Genomic DNA, 21,505 nt, shown 5'->3' with positions numbered 1-21,505 from the left:
ATAGCAGGAGGTAGGTAGTTTAACATTTTCTTAAAATTAACAAAAATAAAATAAATATCCAATAAAATACATGAAATATTTTCTTTGAAACAAAAATAAATAAGAACTTAGAAAAAATTTGTCCTCTGCATTTGACCCATCCCTTGATCACCCCCTGGGAGGTGAGGGGAGCAGTGGGCAGCAGCGGCGCTGCGCCCGGGAATCATTTTTGGTGATTCAACCCCCAATTCCAACCCTTGATGCTGAGTGCCAAGCAGGGAAGAATGCTGGTATGAGCTTTTAAACATAACCCGTTAACTGCTGCCAATCAAATGGTGAATAAGATACTCTTTAGGGTTCATATGTTTGTAAATCTGACTGTGTTGAAGTCAGTGCCTCACCAGCCATCAACCTCACCGCACGTTACTGCTCTGTTGCTATTTGTTGTTGTGTCATAGATTTAACAAAAATCTTGCTTGATGTTTCATATGGCTTTTTCAGCCTCGTGATTTCTTTTTTTCTTAGCTCTGAATCATGAGGAAATGTCTCTTCAAATTTGCGGTGCTCTTTCAGATAGTGACGTTTCAGATTTTCACTTTTCACCAGAGCAACAGTAGTGTTGCATAGTAGACACATTGGTCTGGTACTTGCAGTAGGTAGGATGAAAACATATTGCTCTGTCCATTCTTCCTTGAAACGTCGGTTTTCCCTGTCCACCTTTCTTTTACCAGCCTGAGCCAACTTGGAGCATGCCATTGTGATTTGATTCACATTCAGTGACTGACAAGTGAACAGTTAGCGAAGTAGAGATACGAGACAACTGTGTGCCTGCAGCGAAAGGTTCCATGCACTGTGCACATGACCCAGGTGGTAACAGCCTATCAGCGCGTCGTTGTGAAAGAGATGACAACCCATACCCCGGAATTAGCCAATCAGAGTGGCGTTCTCTGGCTCTCACTCCGTCTCTCTCTCTTTCTCTCTCTGAGAGAGAGAGAGAGAGAGAGAGAGAGAGAGAGAGAGAGAGAGAGAGAGAGAGAGAGAGAGAGAGAGAGAGAGACGGAGTGAGTGAGACACGAGAAGTGTAAACGAAACGTGGAGATATTTGACTAAAAACAACAAAGAACGTTGACTTGCGCTAGCGATAACTCACAGATAAATACAATTATTATATTTTTTTATAATAATTATAATTATAATAATAAAAAAAACATTTTTTTTTTTTTTACTATAATTCGTGCTGGGTCCGGGCGGACACGTCGCTGGGTCCGGACATGGACCGCGGTCCGCCTGTTGAGGATCACTGCCCTATACTCTCTGAGCACTCCCCACAGGACTTCCCGGGGTACACGGTCGAATGCCTTCTCCAAGTCCACAAAGCACATGTAGACTGGTTGGGCAAACTCCCATGCACCATCAAGGACCCTGCCGAGAGTATAGAGCTGGTCCACAGTTCCACGACCAGGACGAAAACCACACTGTTCCTCCTGAATCCGAGGTTCGACTATCCGGCGTAGCCTCCTCTCCAGTACACCTGAATAGACCTTACCGGGAAGGCTGAGGAGTGTGATCCCACGATAGTTGGAACACACCCTCCGGTTCCCCTTCTTAAAGAGAGGAACTACCACCCCGGTCTGCCAATCCAGAGGTACCGCCCCCGATGTCCACGCGATGTTGCAGAGTCTTGTCAACCAAGACAGCCCCACAACATCCAGAGCCTTAAGGAACTCCGGGCGGATCTCATCCACCCCCGGGGCCTTGCCACCGAGGAGCTTTTTAACTACCTCGGCAACCTCAGCCCCAGAAATAGGAGAGCCCACCACAGATTCCCCAAGCCCTGCTTCCTCATAGGAAGACGTGCTGGTAGGATTGAGGAGGTCCTCGAAGTATTCAATCTGGGCGTCTGTAATCCAATTCACGTGCCTGTGAACTAATGTGTGTGTATGTATCTCAATGTGTGTGACCCGCGTGTGCGTATTTTATGTTGCCTGTCTGTATTATGTACTGTATGTACAATCTGTCTGTCCGTAATTCCTCAATTGGCTGTCTTTTTACACTTGACTTTTTGCTATGTTTCTGCTGTTAAAAAGGTGTGTCCGTATTCAGAGGAGTGTATGTGTAAAGCAATCTGTGTCTATGAGTTGTATGCACATAAGGGGTTCGTGCTTCACACAAATTTAAGTACAGACACGCACATTTTTTTTACACACATACAAGTCTTAGACACAGACTGCTTTTCACATACACACCTTTGAAAACAGACAACTCTTTAACAGCAGAAACGTAGCAAAAAGTAATGTGCAAAAAGACAGCCAATTGAGAAAATACAAACAGATTATTTTTGTTACCCACACTTATATAATGGACAGACAACTTAAAACATGTGGGGTTCTGATTACGCACACAAAGACTAAGATAGACGCACATTAATTCACAGACACATGAATTGGATTAGACGTACAGATTAAAAAACGCTTTTGCAAATAATTTTGCTACAATAATTGTTCCATAGGTAACAAAGGTTGTTAGGCAACATGTTAGTAACATGCATATTTTTAAAATGTGGGAGGAAGCCAGAGTACTTGGAGATAACCCCACACACACGGGAGAACATGCACATTCTGCACACCAGATGTCCAAATGGAGGTTGTAAGACACGTAAAGTTAGATGTTATTGTCGGCAGTAATGTCAAAATGAAGGTAGAAATGCCTTGAATAACTTGAAATACCTTTCTCTTGAACTTTCTCTCCTTACTTTTGTCGAGTGTCAATTCCATTCAGGTGCGCAACCAGCTGTAGCTCAGCTGAGAGGCAGTTCAGTTCAGTTATATTTTCAAACTAATCATGACCAATGGTATGTAAAAGACGAAATATATTACATACATTCATACAATATGTAAAAAAAAAAGTGTTTTAATGTAAAAAAAAAAAAAAAAGGTGTGGTACGTTTTTTTTTTTCGTGGCGGTGCGCCACGATCAATGGTATGTAGGGGAAATCATGTATGTTTGCCACGGTGTTCGACATGATTGCTCTTAAAATAGAAATATCGTCACTTTTTAATCTCGCGAGATCTTGTCACACCCCTCGTAAACACTGAACAATTCGTACCTTCTCATCAAGGGCTTTGTGGTGTTCAAAAAGTGACTTAAGGGCTTTGAGGACTTCCACTTCACTTGAGACCCCTGCTGGAGACTGAGCTTGTCGTTTTACTACAGTCATCCTCAGACTACGCTCATGACGAGAAACCAGGCACTCCAAGTGCTCCAAGAGGAGCTAGACAAACCACAAATAATGTTAAAAAAATCAATTGTTATTGTTGCTCCAACATTGCCACTGAGGGTAACTACAAACTATAATTAACGATTTATTTTCCATCGTTGGCAGACAGTAAACTAATGCATATGGTTACATAAAGTCTTGATGAAGCTGTAGTCCATGACACAGAGGGCAAAGACAAGAGTTCAGTTATTTCAGTGACAACTACACATCAAGACATTACCCAAATAGAGATTGACCAGCCAAACAAACTTAACTGCAGCAGACAATAAAATACTATCTCTTATTTGTTGTCATTTCAATAACATATGTTCTTAAACATCACTGAATTGCAACTAACCCGTGTGTTGTTTCTCTCCGCTTTAAGTTCTGCAATCTCCTCCTCCTTTTCCAGAAGTTGTTCGCGGCACATGTTCACCTCCTTTGTCAGCGCTGCAAACTCCTAGGACAAAAAAATGCAGCAATGTCAAAACTTCTTTACATAAACTTTATTTTTAAGCCAATCATGAATTAGGTGCAAGCTTTTACAATTGTACTCACTGTCCCACACTACCAAATGTACAATCACATTTAAGATATGGACAAAAAAGATAAATATGTGCAGTCAGCAAAAAAAGTTAGTGTAATTAAGTTCTTAAACTTGATGCTTTTACAAATACCAAGTTTGATACTTACAAACAGTAAAACATTTTTTTTTTTTTTTTTAATCAGTGGCACAGGGACGTTTACTTACCTAAGGGTCTTAAACAACATTCTCACAGAAGAAAACACTTTTTTATGACTACAGGGTTTTTCCTGCATTCAAAATTGCGTAGCGGCCGTCTCCAGCTAATTTTGTGTCGGCCCAAGCCAGAGAGATTGATATCGCTCAACACAGCGTAAAGCTCCGGCTGTGTTGATTGAGCGATTGATGTCCCTCTGCGGCAGCTATGTATTTTAACTGTAGTTGCAGCGTTGCACCACTTTTGAGGTGCTATATCAACAGCAATGCACAGGAAAGATCTGAAGCAACTACCGAAGAAGAAACAGATCCAATCATGTTTTTTCCCGCAACTTGGTGCATAGCGTTGACTGCCGTAACAAGTGGATTTCTGCCATACAGAGCATGATACGGAGGGATCACTGGGCTCCTACAGAACATGCCAGACTGTGCTGTGAACATTCTGTCTCTGGTAAGTGAACACAGCTAGTAGTGTTAGCTTGGTTTCCAACCTTTTCTGACTAATTATAATAGATCGATTGATTGAAGAATTTATTAGAAGTTTGCATAGGATCAGGTAGAGTTTTATGACGGTACAGATTGACTGGTACAAGGTCAACTAAAATGAGTTACCCCAAGAAAGCCTTACAAGCATGTCGTGTTTATTCACAAAAAAGTTTCCTTCGTGTCAGAGTAACGTTTATGTTTTTAGCATTACAGATATGGCAGGCAAAATAAGCCACTACTTTAAAACGTGATCTCGCAAGGAGGAAAGTCAAGAGTCCAGGTGAAACAGAGCAGAGAAATTAACTTAACAGGCAGTTAAAATGTAATAATTCATGGTGGTGACAACATGTGGAAATTTTTGTCCACATAGCGCTTTAAGGCTGCTTCAAAATCATCTATGAGTGTCTCAAGCAAAAGTGACCCCACCACACAAGCTATGAGCCCATCATTCTCTTCTGCAAGCGCTTAGGCCACAGGTTTCAAACTCAAGGCCCGGGGGTCAGATCTGGCCTGCGACATCATTTTATCTGGCCCGCAAACACCTGGAAATATGTGTCAATAAAGTACTTCATATTTTCTCACTAAATGTAATGGATTTTTTACATTTTGACAGAAAAAAGATATAAACTGCTTGAAATTGCATTCCTTTTAAACTTTAATTGTATCCATTATTGCAACAAATATTACAGTATATTATCATATTTTTTTAAATTGTTTTTGTCTAAATAAAAATAAATACTTAAATATCTGCTTGACTTATGATTTTACAGCAAACTGCCCATCAAATTAATACAAATGACAATACATTTTAAGGCGTTCCTTACAGCATATTACTGTAAATTGAAAAAAATGCAAACAAATTTGCGTTAAAATTCTGGTGCATGGTCCGGATTGTACCACCTCTGCCCCAATTTGAGGAAAAACCCTGGACTATACTTGTTTTGTGGTTGGTTTGATTAATTGGCAACTCAGATCTGAATACATGTGCCATGCCCCTGCAACTTTCAAATTGTATGTGAATTACCATGAATTGATTAACGTGGACCCCGACTTAAACAAGTTGAAAAACTTATTCGGGTGTTACCATTTAGTGGTCAATTGTACGGAATATGTACTGTATTGTGCAATCTACTAATAAAAGTTTCAATCAATCAATCAAAAAGGTGGTGACCCATAACATCACTGAAATTTACATATTGAATGTATAGATAAAGACTTTTTGAGTTAAAGTGTGAATGCCCCAAAGGCAGACAAGACAGACAGCAAAAAAACAACATGAATATTTATTTATTTAGTTACAATTTGTCTACCTTGCTGCATGCATGTTCAGGGTGTACGCTGCCTTCCGCCTGAGTGCACCCCGACCCCGAAATGGACAAGCAGTAGAAAATAAATGGTTGGATGAACATATTTAAACCAGCAGACAGCGTATTTGTTTGAAATACAGTATGTGAGTTCTGCCACACACTGCACCACAATTAGGGTCTAATCAGGACCGGACTGTTTTCAAGTTTTTTGCTGGAAATCTTTTGATCAAAAGATAAAACATCTAAAAGTGAACATTAACAAATCAATAAAAAATATGTGTATTATGTACCATTTTTTCTTAATTACTATTGTCCAGAAAAGAGTGCTGAAATACAAGTGTGGACAAAGTCGTACAGGCACATTTTTCCCCATCTGTCTCACACACACTCGCTCACAAACTCACTTGCATATACCGGTACACACACACCACAGGATTAAATGCATCGTTGGTTTGAGAGAATGTGCCATCCTGATTTTTGGCCTTGTACCACATATGCAGACATGAGTTGATGTACTGCTTTTTGTTAGATTTCTTAGTGTGGTGGATATATGCAAGATACCAAACTTTTTTTTTTAATCAGCATAAGTACCGTAATCTTTTTGCCTTCACTCCTACGACTGTGCCTCACTAGGGTCTGGCCCAAATTCTCATTCACTCGGAGTGTGCAACTGCTATTGGCTATGATCACAGACTGCCCTGTACTGACCAATAACATGCCAAAGAAGGCAGGCCTTTGAGTAATTACAGAGTAGCTTACTTCCTACATTCCAGAACAGAAGCTGGGTAGTACAGCTCCCTTCTGAACTATCTATGCTCGCCTCCTATTTTCAGCCAGTTAACAGTCTACCATCCACCTTATCCTTTCAAGGTAACTCATATGTACATGTAACCAAAAAGTATGGAACAATTAAGAACATTCCGTCTTGGCTAATGAGGAGTGAAAAAAAGCAAAACATTCAAAAGGAAATAAAAATGTGTGACCAAGAACCAGTCATACAACAAAACTCATATTCCAACTAAAACTTTTGCCAAATTAACGTAGAATGTGTAAAAAAAAATTGTAGCAGAAACATTAACAACTGTATCGAATAATAGTCAAGACAGACAGGGCTCTGACCCTGAAGAAAGAACAAAATCCCTGAAAGATTATAAAATTATACAGAAATGTCACAAGGAAAATGTGAAGACTTGACTTCGATTACTTTGGTAGTAATTTTGAGCTTAATATATGTGACTGAGATTTAAATGATTTTATACTTGGTAGTTGATCATTTTGTAAACAATTTAGATGCAAGAAATTAACAATGACAACAATCATGTGTGAATGCATAATGGAAAGAACATATCACGGTTTAGATAATAACAAAAGTTGTATGTAATGTTAAAAGTGCAGCATATATTGTATAATATACATATATAATATATCAGTGTTTCTTAACCATAAAGCTGTGAACGCAATATAGAGGGCTGTCAAAAAAATATGTTTTTCAGCTGTGTTTTTATGGGCCGCAGCGGTTACTCTGTTGCAAAATACATTACCACCACTTGTGGCAGTGATGACAATGTCAAACAAACAGAAGAAGTCTGGAGCTTAAAGGGAAACAGCACTTGTTTAAAAATTTTGCCTATTGTTCACAATCTTTATGAGAGACAAGAACACAAGTCTTTTTTTATTTTTAAGATTTTAAAGATGATAAAAAAACACTTGGAAGATGAGGCTTATGAGAGACAATAACACACGTCTTTTTTTGTTTTTAAGATTTTAAAGATGATAAAAAATACTTGGGCTAATAGGAGTCACCATTGTAGCATTCTCTAAAACGGGTGTGTATATATATATATATATATATATATATATATATATATATATATATATATATATATATATATATATATATATATATATATATATATATATATATATATATATATATATATATATATATATATATATATATACACACACACATATACAGTCCAGGCAAAAGTTTGGACACACCTTCTCATTTCAATGTGTTTTGTTTATTGCACTATTTACATTGAAGATTGTCACTGAAGGGACCAAAACTATGACACCTGTGAAGTGAAAACCCTCTCAGGTGACTACCTCTTGAAGCTCATCGAGAGAGTGCCAAAAATGTGCAAAACAGTAATCAGAGCAACGATGGCTGTTTTGAAGAAACTAGAACATAAAATATGTTTCCAGTTATTTCACCTTGTTTTGTTAAGTACATAACTCCACGTGTTCATTCATAGTTTTGATGCCTTCAGTGACAATCTACAATGTAAATAGTCATGAAAATAAAGAAATCCCATTGAATGAGAAGGTGTGTCCAAACTTTTGGCTTGTACTGTGTGTGTACCGGTACATATAAACAAAATACAAAATACAAAAAAAAAAAATAAATATATATATATATATATATATATATATATATATATATATATATATATATACATACATACACATACACATATATATACATACAGTTGTGGTCAAAAGTTTACATACACTTGTAAAGAACATAATGTCATGGCTGTCTTGAGTTTCCAATAATTTCTACAACTCTTATTTTTTGTGATAGAGTGATTGGAGCACATACTTGTTTGTCACAAAAAACATTCATGAAGTTTGGTTCTTTTATGAATTTATTATGGATCTACTGAAAATGTGACCAAATCTGCTGGGTCAAAAGTATACACTCCTCTTGACAAAATTGGTGCAGTTCAGCTAAATTTGTTGGTTTTCTGACATGGACTTGTTTCTTCAGCATTGTCCACATGTTCTCAATGGGGTTTAAGTCAGGACTTTGGGAAGGCCATTTCAAAACCTTAATCCTATGCCTGATTTAGCCATTCCTTTACCACTTTTGACGTGTGTTTGGGGTCCTTGTCCGGTTGGAACACCCAACTGCGCCCAAGACCCAACCTCCGTGCTGATGATTTTAGGTTGTTCTGAAGAATTTGGAGGTAATCCTCCTTTTTCATTGTCCCATTTACTCTCTGTAAAGCACCAGTACCATTGGCAGCAAAACAGGCCCAGAGAATAATAGAGCCACCACCATGCTTGACGGTAGGTCTGGTGTTCCAGGGATTAAAGGCCTCACCTTTTCTCCTCCAAACATATTGCTGGGTATTGTGGCCAAACAGATCAGTTTTTGTTTCATCTGACCACAGAACTTACTTCCAGAAGGTCTTATCTTTGTCCATGTGATCAGCAGCAAACTTTAGACGAGCATTAATGTGTCGCTTCTGGAGCACGGGCTTCTTTCTTGCATGGTAGCCTCTCAGTCCATGGCGATGCAAAACACGCTTGACTGTGGACACTGATACCTGTGTTCCAGCAGCTTCCAAATCATTGCAGACCAACTTTTTGGTGGTTCTCGACTGACTCTTGATTATCCTGACCAAATTTCTCTCAGCAGCAGGTGGTAGCTTGCGTTTTCTTCCTGATCGTGGCGGTAACAAAACTGTGCCATGCACTTTATACTTACGAACATTTGTCTGCACAGTTGCTCTTGGGACCTTAAGCTGCTTTGAAATAGCTCCAAGTGACTTTCCTGACTTGTTCAAGTCAATGATTAGTTTTTTCAGATTTGTGCCGAGTTCCTTTGACTTTCCCATTGTCGCGTTTGTAACCGAGTCTGATGTCTGCATCAAATGAGCCCTATTTAAATGGGCACAGCGAAGTCAACAGGTGTCGTCAATCATAATCACTCACATGAAGTTAAGAGGCCATACCATGACGCTAATTTGATTTGATTGTAACTTTTCTACATCACCAAAATTGATAATGTATGTTGCTGTATGTATACTTTTGACCCAGCAGATTTGGTCACATTTTCAGTAGACCCATAAAATTCATAAAAGAACCAAACGTCATGAATGTTTTTTGTGACAAACAATTATGTGCTCCAATCACTCTATCACAAAAAAGTAAGAGTTGTAGAAATTATTTGAAACTCAAGACAACCATGACGCTATGTCCTTCACAAGTGCATGTAAACTTTTGACCACAATTGTGGATATATATATATATATATATATATATATATATATATATATATATATATACAAACCCTGTTTCCATATGAGTTGGGAAATTGTGTTAGATGTAAATATGTTCAAACTGATAAACATTTTTTTTTTGCAAATAATCATTAACTTTAGAATTTGATGCCAGCAACACGTGACAAAGAAGTTGGGAAAGGTGGCAATAAATACTGATAAAGTTGAGGAATGCTCATCAAACACTTATTTGGAACATCCCACAGGTGAACAGGCAAATTGGGAACAGGTGGGTGCCATTGGGTATAAAAGTAGATTCCATGAAATGCTCAGTCATTCACAAACAAGGATGGGGCGAGGGTCACCACTTTGTCAACAAATGCGTGAGCAAATTGTTGAACAGTTTAAGAAAAACCTTTCTTAACCAGCTATTGCAAGGAATTTAGGGATTTCACCATCTACGGTCCGTAATATCATCAAAGGGTTCAGAGAATCTGGAGAAATCACTGCACGTAAACAGCTAAGCCCGTGACCTTCGATTCCTCAGGCTGTACTGCATCAACAAGCGACATCAGTGTGTAAAGGATATCACCACATGGGCTCAGGAACACTTCAGAAACCCACTGTCAGTAACTACAGTTGGTCGCTACATCTGTAAGTGCAAGTTAAAACTCTCCTATGCAAGGCGAAAACCGTTTATCAACAACACCCAGAAACGCCGTCGGTTCGCTGGGCCTGAGCTCATCTAAGATGGACTGATACAAAGTGGAAAAGTGTTCTGTGGTCTGACGAGTCCACATTTCAAATTGTTTTTGGAAACTGTGGACGTTGTGTTCTCCGGACCAAAGAGGAAAATAACCATCTGGATTGTTATAGGCGCAAAGTTGAAAAGCCAGCATATATATATATATATATATATATATATATATATATATATATATATATATATATATATATATATATATATATATATACATACAAACCCCGTTTCCATATGAGTTGAGAAATTGTGTTAGATGTAAATATAAACGGAATACAATGATTTGGAAATCCTTTTCAACCCATATTCAATTGAATGCACTACAAAGACAAGATATTTTATGTTCAAACTCATAAACTTTGTTTTTTTTTGCAAATAATAATTAACTTAGAATTTTATGGCTGCAACACGTGCCAAAGTAGTTGGGAAAGGGCATGTTCACCACTGTGTTACATAACCTTTTCTTTTAACAACACTCAATAAACGATTGGGAACTAAGGAAACTAATTGTTGAAGCTTTGAAAGTGGAATTCTTTCCCATTCTGGTTTTATGTAGAGCTTCAGTCGTTCAACAGTCCGGGGTCTCCGCTGTCGGAATTTTACGCTTCATAATGCGCCACACAATTTCGATGGGAGACAAGTCTGGACTGCAGGCGTCACAAAGGAAGGAACCCGCACTCTTTTTTTACGAAGCCACGCTGTTGTAACACGTGCTGAATGTGGCTTGGCATTGTCTGCTGAAATAAGCAGGGGCGTCCATGAAAAAGACGGCGCTTAGATGGCAGCATATGTTGTTCCAAAACCTGTACCTTTCAGCATTAATGGTGCCTTCACAGATGTGTTAGTAACCCATGCCTTGGGCACAAATGCACCCCCATACCATCACAGATGCTGGCTTTTAAACTTTGCGTTGATAACAGTCTGGATGGTTCGCTTCCCCTTTGGTCCGGATGACACGGTGTCGAATATTTCCAAAAATAATTTGAAATGTGGACTCGTCAGACCACAGAACACTTTTCCACTTTGTATCAGTCCATCTTAGATGATCTCAGGCCCAAAGAAGCTGGCGGCGTTTCTGGATGTTGTTGATAAATGGCTTTCGCTTTGCATAGTAGAGCTTTAACTTGCACTTACAGATGTAGCGACAAACTGTATTTAGTGACAGTGGTTTTCTGAAGTGTTCCTGAGCCCATGTGGTGAGATCCTTTAGAGATTGATGTCGGTTTTTGATACAGTGCCGTCTGAGGGATCGAAGGTCACGGTCATTCAATGTTGGTTTCCGGCCATCCCGCTTACGTGGAGTGATTTCTCCAGATTCTCTGAACCTTTTGATGATATTATGGACCGTAGATGCAATTGCACTTTGAGAAACGTTGTTCTTAAACTGTTTGACTATTTGCTCACGCAGTTGTGGACAAAGGGGTGTACCTCGCCCCATCCTTTTTTGTGAAAGACTGAGCATTTTTTGGGAAGCTGTTTTTATACCCAATCATGGCACCCACCTGTTCCCAATTAGCCGGCACACCTGTGGGATGTTCCAAATAAGTGTTTGATGAGCATTCCTCAACTTTATCAGTATTTATTGTCACCTTTCCCAACTTCTTTGTCACGTGTTGCTGGCATCAAATTCTAAAGTTAATGATTATTTGCACAAAAAAAAATGTTTATCAGTTTGAACATCAAATATGTTGTCTTTGTAGCATATTCAACTGAATATGGGTTGAAAATGATTCGCAAATCATTATATATGAAATACTTGACTTTCAGTGAATTCAAGCTATCTATATATTTATTTTATTATATATATATATATACATACATATATATGTATGTATGTATATAAATAAAATAAATACTTAAATTTCAGTGTTCATTTATTTACACATATACACACACATAACACTCATCTACTCATTGTTGAGTTAAGGGTGGAATTGTCCATCCTTGTTCTATTCTCTGTCACTATTTTTCTAACCATGCTGAACACCTTCTCTGATGATGCATTGCTGTGTGGCACGCACAAAAGTGCTTTCATCAAATGTGCTAGAGCCTGGAATCTTCCATCTCTCCCTAGCATGGCCCAAAACCGGTCTATCTTTGCTTCCTGCGGAAGATCTTCACTGCCAAGCACTTGGTACTCCACTACTTCTTCCCGAAGGCTATCCAGGTCCAATCGCAGCTGCGGCTGTTGTGTGTTGTTACCGCGCTGGGAGGACGTTAATGAAACTGCCTAACAATAAACCCACATAAGAAACCAAGAACTCGCCCTCGATCATTCTACAGTTATAACGTGATTGGGCAGGCACGCTGTTTATATTGTGGGAAAGCGGATGTGAAAACAGGTCAGGTCCGCATGGAGCCGGAGGGGGCGTGGCCTCCAGCTCGGCCTGAATTTCGGGTGAAAATTTGTCCCGAGAGGTTTTCGGGAGAGGCGCTGAATTTCGGGAGTCTCCCGGAAAATCCGGGAGGGTTGGCAAGTATGGGTGAATGTATGGTCAGTCTAACCTAGCCCGGTCAAACTAGCATGCTAGCAGCGATCGGTTTCACCGGACATGTCCTCTTTTGCTAGCAGCTAACGAGCTAGGATAGACTGACCTTACGTCCTCTTTTCACCGGACATGTCCTCTTTTGCGGAGCTGTCAGGGCGGAGTTTCTTAAATGCCTCAAATGTCCGGCATTTTGAATATTGTTTACACAACGTGCAGTACGCTACTTAATATGTCCGTGTGGAAACTCGTTTGGTGCACCTCCGCACCGAACCGAAACCCCCGTACCGAAACGGTTCGATACAAATAGACGTACCGTTACACCCCTATTATTTTGATTATTGTTTCTCAGCTGTTTGTAAATGTTGCAGTTTATAAAAAAAGGTTAAAAAAATAAAATAAAAAAATAAAAACGTAGCCTCAGCGCATGCGCATAGCATAGATCCAACGAATCGATGACTAAATTAATCGCCAACTATTTTTATAATCGATTAGTTGTTGCAGCCCTAATATATATATATATATATATATATACACACACATACATACACACATATATACAGTGTATATATATATATGCACATATATACACACATGTACACACACAAACACATTTCACACACACACATTTTTATAAATATATATATATATACATATATTGATAATATATATAATTTCTATTTATTTTTGATGGAACAGACATTTTTGTTAAAATTATTATAGGTGTTTAATAAAAATAAAAGCATGTTTAACACATTCAGATTCCTCTCTTTCAAGAAAACAAAAATATATGTTGGTGTATTACCTGATTCTGATGACTTGCACTGATTGAAATCAGACAGGTTTCACAGTAGTGCTAATATGTTCCACATTTTCAAATTTACATTGTGTAGGAGAAAACAAGTACCCCATTCGGTCCAATGCCACATGAAAGTAGTTGGTTTTTGGCGTCTTATTTGACCAGCTTCCATCCTCGTTTTATACCCTTTACAAGAAATATATGGACGGCAAACTGTAGCTTGCAGTGACATGCGGTGAGGTTCATGGCTGGTGAGGCACTGACTTTATCACAGTCAGATTTACAAACATATGAACCCTAAAGAGTATCTTATTCACCATTTGATTGGCAGCAGTTAACGGGTTATGTTTAAAAGCTCATACCAGCATTCTTCCCTGCTTGGCACTCAGCATCAAGGGTTGGAATTGGGGGTTAAATCACCAAAAAGTATTCCCGGGCGCGGCGCCGCTGTTGCCCACTGCTCCCCTCACCTCCCAGGGGATGATCAAGGGGATGGGTCAAATGCAGAGGACAAATTTCACTACACCTAGTGTGTGTGTGACAATCATTGGTACTTTAACTTAACTTTAACTTTACACATACAAACTGTAGCACACAAAAAAGCACATTTAATTAAAAAAAACGTTATTATGGTCTTACCTTTACTTATAAATGAAGTCCATTTGCCGCTGTTGTGCTGGATTAATGCAACCCCTGACGGGAGTGTTATATTAACTAAAGCCCTCACTTAAACTTTCCACGTGCAAGATTGAATCTATTTAAAAAAGTGTAACCGAGGGTTTATAAATGTCGCCTATACTGTATAAAACTACAAAATAACAAACACGGAGGCTCCAGTTTACACGAGGACCACTTTATTTACCTTCTTTCAAAAACTTCCGCTCCACTCCAACGTGTCATCACTTCCGCTCTTAGCGCCTTCAAAATAAGAGCTCAAGGCATATACTGTATAACAGCGCATAACAGGAACTTAACATCACAAAGAGGAAAGCCCATAAAAATAAGTTACAAAAGTTATTTAATAAGAAGCCAAAAAGTGCAAAAACAATAATGTTCATGTTGGAGGAGTTGTGAATTAGATACACCTGCAGTCTGCAGGTGTACCTAATGTTGTGTCCCTGCAGTCATTCACAACTCCTCCAACACGAACATTATTGTTTTTGCACTTTTTGGCTTCTTATGAAATACCTTTTTTAAATAGATTCAATCTTGCACGTGGAAAGTTTAAGTGTGGGCTTTAGTTGATATAACACTCCTGTCAGGGGTTGCAATCTACGGCGGGGGTGAAGGAGGCGAGACTACTGGAGCCTCAGCCAGTGCGTCTTTTGCAGCCGTTTTATAATCGCTCAGCACAAGAAATACTTACACACATACAGTTGTTGACAAAATACACTGTACATTATATACCTCAGTTAACTAAACTATGGAAATGTATAATATAATTCATATAGCAATACAGTCTCACTGCACAGCAGGCCAGCAGTTAGCCGAGTCCGCAATCCAAGGTGAGGCACAAATGAGTGACGTGCCTCAACTGGCTGCTGTTCACCGCACCGTCTCTTCTCAGTATTTGAACGGCAAATGTGAAAATTCAGCGATTTTGAATAAAAATAATCTAAAACTGGTGAAGTTAAATGGAAAATAACTTTATAGTATAATCACTGGATACATATAACAATTTAATAAAAATGTTTTCTTTTTACATTTTTTTTTCTTTCCATGATGGCAAGTGAGGCCCCGCCTCACCTGCCTCTAGTGACTGCACGTCACTGGTAGCTTGCTAGCTTGTGTGCGCTAGGTTTCTGACACTCTTATTTTGTTAGCGCAGGCAGGATGGAGCAGTACTTCTATTGTAAAACCAGGAACTGTGCGGTCGATCTTTAAGCTTTTGACAGCAGGTACGTCGCGAGAGTCTGTTGAAATAAAAAGTGTTTCTCGCCTTCCTGACGGCCAGTTTTTTTTCTTAATACCGAGTTTGCAGCTACCAGCGTCATCTCACAAGATCCTCGGATGCCATGAATGTCAATCAAGTGACAAAAGTGACGTCATAGTGAAGATTGATGATTGTAAAATTTAGGTCTATTTTTTTAATGCCTGGCTGGCGATCGACTGACACACCCTCCGCAATCGACTGGTAGCTCGCGATCGACCTAATGGGCACACCTGGACCAAACGAACAACTGTCCATCGAGTGAGTCACTGTAATATCAATCATGATACATGCAGCACGTCACTATATACGCTGTTGAGCTAGGTGTGTACAAACAAAACATGAAATGTGGGCTAATACTTTGCAGACACTGTAATATGATTGTTCATGTTTTTAATAAGTACATATTGGTGTTGTATTGCATTTTGTTGTGCATTACAAACTCAAAAGCAATTCGGGTGCGGACTTTGAAGCTAGCTTATCTCTCGTTGTAGCGAGGTCACGGCTAATATTGTAGCACGTCGATGTGTTTGTACGCTAGAAAAAAAGTTACTCAGTGTTCGCTCTTATACAGGTTACAGAATGTAAATATAGTATTGTTGGTGGTTTTGAATGCATTTTAAAGTGATTTAGAGGCAGAATGGATTGATCCCATTAGCTGCATTGCTATCAACGTAGAAGTTAGTATGCAAAAAAACCAAAAAAAATGTTTACCCTCTTGTCTCTCATAGGGATCATTAACAATAGGCAAAATTCCAAAGATAAAAGTCATAGAAAAGTTTCTTAAAGGAGTCATATAATGTTTTTTTCTACATTCAAAACACTGTTGTCTGGTCTATACAACATGTACCGGTAATGGTGTTTTTTGGTCGAAATTTTGCATAGATTATGTTTTACAGACTGTTTGCATACTGCTTTCTGACCGGCCATGTCTTTAGGATGCAACGCTTTGTGGGCAGTATTCACATGCCTCCATTTCAACAGTGTCTTCTTCCATCATCCATGTTGTAGTTTTTAGGGCTTCCATAGCTTATTGACTACAGCGCGAACTCGCGCAAAACACTTTGGGTAAATGTCTACCATATATGGTAGACATTTACCTGCGGACGTCATGACTGGGAAAATGCACAATTGGGGCAAATTCCAAACGCTCGTTTGGAAGAAGTTTAAAGGAAGGCAAGATTGTATAAATATCTCTGCCATGCCTCCATGGTTTGATTTCAAAATTTCAGGACTTATGCAGCTCTTAAATACACAAAAAGAGGATCCACTAGGTTAGAAACGTTGGTTTTGCATAACAGGTCCTCTTTAAGTGCAAAAATTATGACTGAAGTGGTGAAGCTGTATTTTAATTTGCACTTCAACTTCAGTAAAAGTTTAGTTAAAAAACATATTCATTATTTATTTAGTTTATTATAGTAACTAAGTGGGTTAGATATAATTATTGTATATGATTAAATCATAAATAAGATGACTAATTCAGAGTTAATATTTGAGTGGGCACCTGGCCCCTCTGTAGTGGAAAAGTTAGGCCCCGAGGTCAAAAAGGTTAAGAACCACTGTACTATACTATTATACGCAATTGGCTTTCATTAATTAATCTAGTCGGCCGAGTCATACCAAAGACTATAAAAATGGGACCCATTACCTCCCTGCTTGGCACTCAGCATCAAGGGTTGGAATTGGGGGTTAAATCACCAAAATGATTCCCGGGCGCAGCCACCACTGCTGCCCACTGCTCCCCTCACCTCCCAGGGAGTGATCAAGGGTGATGGGTCAAATGCAGAGAATAATTTCGCCACACCTAGTGTGTGTGTGACAATCATTGGTACTTTAACTTTAGTCCCAGATTTTTATGTGTAATTTGGTGTCAGTGTTTGTAAACGGGTGATATGCTGATTTGATGTAGACTGAGCTGCCCTGTAAACCTTGGAATGGGGGAGGAGATTAATGGGGCCTACATGAATATGTGTGCCAACCCATCAAAGGCACAGTGCACCAAAACACAACATTACATTAAAACCTTTGCAGAGACAAGTGTACTGTGTAAGGCATGCAGTTTTGTGACAGTAATTGAAGTATTTTACACAAAGGATAATAACTATTATAACTGCAGAATTGCATAACTAAGTAGACAACCGGTAGTATAAAGTTTAAAACCGTAATTCAGTCTTCACATAGCCTATTTACTATATTAGGTTTACAGCCAATGGGACATAATGTTAGAAAACTTAATTTAGGCTAGCAATGTTTTAATATAGGTGATAGAAATAGCAGTGTCTAGAACTTTATCAACAACATACAACATGAAATTGTTATTCATCAAGTGCACTGTTATCTATCTTCCAGGAACTCTCATCACGGAGCAGCAAAGACATTTGTAATAAAAACATATAATTTTATATTTACATAAACTGTGTCCACTGTATGACCGCAAACAGCAGCTTGTATACTGTTAAAGTAAACATTTTCTGGTTAATTTTTAACCAGCTGGCAATACAAGCCTTTAAACCAGGTCTATTCAACTGGCGGGTCGCGGGTCACATTCGGCCCACTAAAGCTTTTCATTTGGCCTGTCAAAGCTTTTCATTAGTCCCGCCGAACATCACCCAAATAGGCTTGATGAACCCATTGAAATTTGGGTTGATCATGTATGCAGTGCTCCCGCCAACCCAAAGGGAGCAACAGCAAGGCATACAGTATGTGTCACAATGAAACAAAAATGGCAAAAATCTGACTTTTAACAAGGACTGGACAACAAAGTATGAATGTTCTGCCCCGAGAAAGTGCTCAAGTCATTGTTTACTGACAGACCTTTTAAGTGACGGACACATTGATCCAGACAAGCAGCAACAATGGTAGAAATCCCAGCATGTAAGCTTCATCACGAAACTTGGTCAAACAACTGTAAGTAGATATAATTTGTGCATGAAGATATTTAGTATGTTTTGTATTGAAATTGCTAACTTTGTGATGTCTTTTGTGTTCGTGGTCGTGTTATTTTTTTGTCTGAGAGTAACGATCAAACCTAGTTTAATACATGCGGCGCTAAATTTGACCAGTAGAGGGCGACAACACTATTAGTGATGTCACAATGTTTGGTGCGTGAATGTTGTGTAATTTCTATATGTGTAAACATTTGTTGTTTACTGTGTGAATATATTAACACTAAACCTCCATCCATCCATCTTCTTCCGCTTATCCGAGGTCGGGTCGCAGGGAAGGCGTTTAGGTGGCATCCTGACCAGATGCCCGAACCAGGCTCCTCTCGATGTGGAGGAGCAGCGGCTTTACTTTGAGCTCCTACCGAATGCCAGAGCTTCTCACCCTATCTCCCGGCGGAGGAAACTCATTTCGGCCGCTTGTACCCGTAATCTTGTCCTTTCGGTCATAACCAAAATCTTATGACCATAGGTGAGGAAGGGAACGTAGATCGACCGGTAAATTGAGAGCTTTGCCTTCCGGCTCAGCTCCTTCTTCACCACAACGGATCAATACAGCGTCCGCATTACTAAAGACGGCGCACCGATCCACCTGTCGATCTCAAGATCCACTCTTCCCTCACTCATGAACAAGACTCTGAGGTACTTGAACTCCGCCACTTGGGGCAAGATCTCATTCCCAACCCAAAGATGGCACTCCACCCTTTTCCGGGTGAGAACAATGGACTCGGACTTGGAGGTGCTGATTCCCATCCCAGTCGCTTCACACTTGGCTGCGAACCGATACAGTGAGAGCTGAAAATCCTGGCCAGATGAAGCAATCAGGATCACATCATCTGCAAAAAGCAGAGACCTAATCCTGCAGCCACCAAACCAGAACCCTTCAACGCCCTGACTGCGCCTAGAAATTCTGTCCATAAAAGTTATGAACAGAATGGGTAACAAAGGGCAGTCTTGGCGGAGTCCAACCCTCACTGGAAACGGGTCCGACTTACTGCCGGCAATGCGGACCAAGCTCTGACACTGATCATACAGGGAGCGGACCGCCACAATCAGACTGATACCCCATACTCTCTGAGCACTCCCCACAGGACTTCCTGGGGGACACGGTCGAATGCCTTCTCCAAGTCCACCTAGCACATGTAGACTGGTTGGGCAAACTCCCATGCATCCTCAAAGACCCTGCCGAGAGTATAGATCTGGTCCACAGTTCCACGACTAGGACGAAAACCACACTGTTCCTCCTGTATCCGAGGTTCGACTAGCCGGCGTAGCCTCCTCTCCAGTACACCTGAATAGACCTTACCGGGAAGGCTGAGAAGTGTGATCCCATGATAGTTGGAGCACACCCTCCGGTTCCATTTCTTAAAAGAGAGGAACCACCACCCTCTCTTTTTCTGCCAATCCAGAGGTATCACCCCCGATGTCCACGCGATGTTGCAGAGTCTTGTCAACCAAGACAGCCCCAAAGCATCCATGTTGCAGAGTCTTGTCAACCAAGACAGCCCCACAGCATCCAGAGCCTCAAGGAACTCCGGGCGGATCTCATCCACCCCTGGGGCCTTGCCACCGAAGAGCTTTTTAACTACCTCAGCAACCTCAGCCCCGGAAATAGCAGAGCCCACCACAGATTCCCCAGGCACTGCTTCCTTATAGGAAGACGTGTTGGTGGGATTGAGGAGGTCTTCGAAGAATTCCCTCCACCGATCCACAACATTCGCAGTCGAGGTCAGCAGAACACCATCCTCACCATACACGGTGTTGACAGTGCACTGCTTCCCCTTCCTAACACTAAACCTTCTATTTTATATGTAAAATATACGATGGACATTATGTATGTAAAATACACAACAAATTCCAAGCAGCCTCAACAGTTTTTCAAATATAAGACATAAAGAAAAACTAAATTGAAAATGCAAGGTTATAGACAGCCACATCGTCGTGACTCCCCAAATCAAAAAGTTTCATGTTAAGAAAGCACATTTTAATATACCCACAAAATGTATATATTACAAGTTGACAAAATTACCCGCGATAGCAGAGAAATCAGATGAAAAGGGGACACGCTGCAACACTTGTATGATGTCATCTTCCCTCTTTTCTGTCCATCATCTGTGTCAGACTCCACGCGCGCACACAGACATATGCACCCCTCCCCTCAGCAAACCAGTGTCGACAAATTAAAAACAAGACGAAAACTTGTCAGAACCAAAATCCAATCATATTTAATATTGTCTTGTAAATGGGTGGAACAGTTTCAGGATATATGCAATCACAATTCATACTGACCTTTAGTATATCAGTATGTGGACTTAAATTATGTAATGGATTAACTAATATGATTCAGTTTAAAGGGGAACATTATCACCAGACCTATGTAAGCGTCAATATATACTTTGATGTTGCAGAAAAAAGACCATATATTTTTTTTAACCGATTTCCGAACTCTAAATGGGTGAATTTTGGCGAATTAAACGCCTTTCTATTATTCGCTCTCGGAGCAATGACGTCACAGCGCGACGTCACATCGGGAAGCAACCCGCCATTTTCTCAAACACCGAGTCAAATCAGCTTTGTTATTTTCCGTTTTTTCGATTGTTTCCGTACCTTGGAGACATCATGCCTCGTCGGTGTGTTGTCGGAGGGTGTAACAACACGAACAGGGACGGATTCAAGTTGCACCAGTGGCCCAAAGATGCGAAAGTGGAAAGAAATTGGACGTTTGTTCCGCACACTTTACCGACGAAAGCTATACTACGACAGAGATGGCAAGAATGTGTGGATATCCTGCGACACTCAAAGCAGATGCAT

General features: G+C 39.9%; 1 protein-coding gene across 9 annotated transcripts in view; it reads right to left on the bottom strand.

Annotated features, from left to right (window-relative positions):
- Positions 1 to 21,505, bottom strand: part of ppfia1 (PTPRF interacting protein alpha 1) — an 89,847-nt gene that overhangs the window by 59,674 nt on the left and 8,668 nt on the right. For all 9 annotated transcript variants that reach the window (XM_061975185.1, XM_061975186.1, XM_061975189.1 and 6 more), the window contains exons 3-4: positions 3,594 to 3,695; positions 3,086 to 3,250 (exon numbers count right to left, since the gene is read on the bottom strand). In XM_061975185.1, the coding sequence (XP_061831169.1) occupies positions 3,086 to 3,250; positions 3,594 to 3,695 (267 nt within the window). The remainder of the gene's footprint in view (positions 1 to 3,085; positions 3,251 to 3,593; positions 3,696 to 21,505) is intronic.

The sequence above is a fragment of the Nerophis lumbriciformis genome, linkage group LG15 (genome assembly GCF_033978685.3).
Source record: "Nerophis lumbriciformis linkage group LG15, RoL_Nlum_v2.1, whole genome shotgun sequence".
Taxonomy (NCBI): domain Eukaryota; kingdom Metazoa; phylum Chordata; class Actinopteri; order Syngnathiformes; family Syngnathidae; genus Nerophis; species Nerophis lumbriciformis.
The sequence above is the reverse complement of the archived record's forward strand: the minus strand, read 5'-3'. Positions and strand labels throughout refer to the sequence as shown.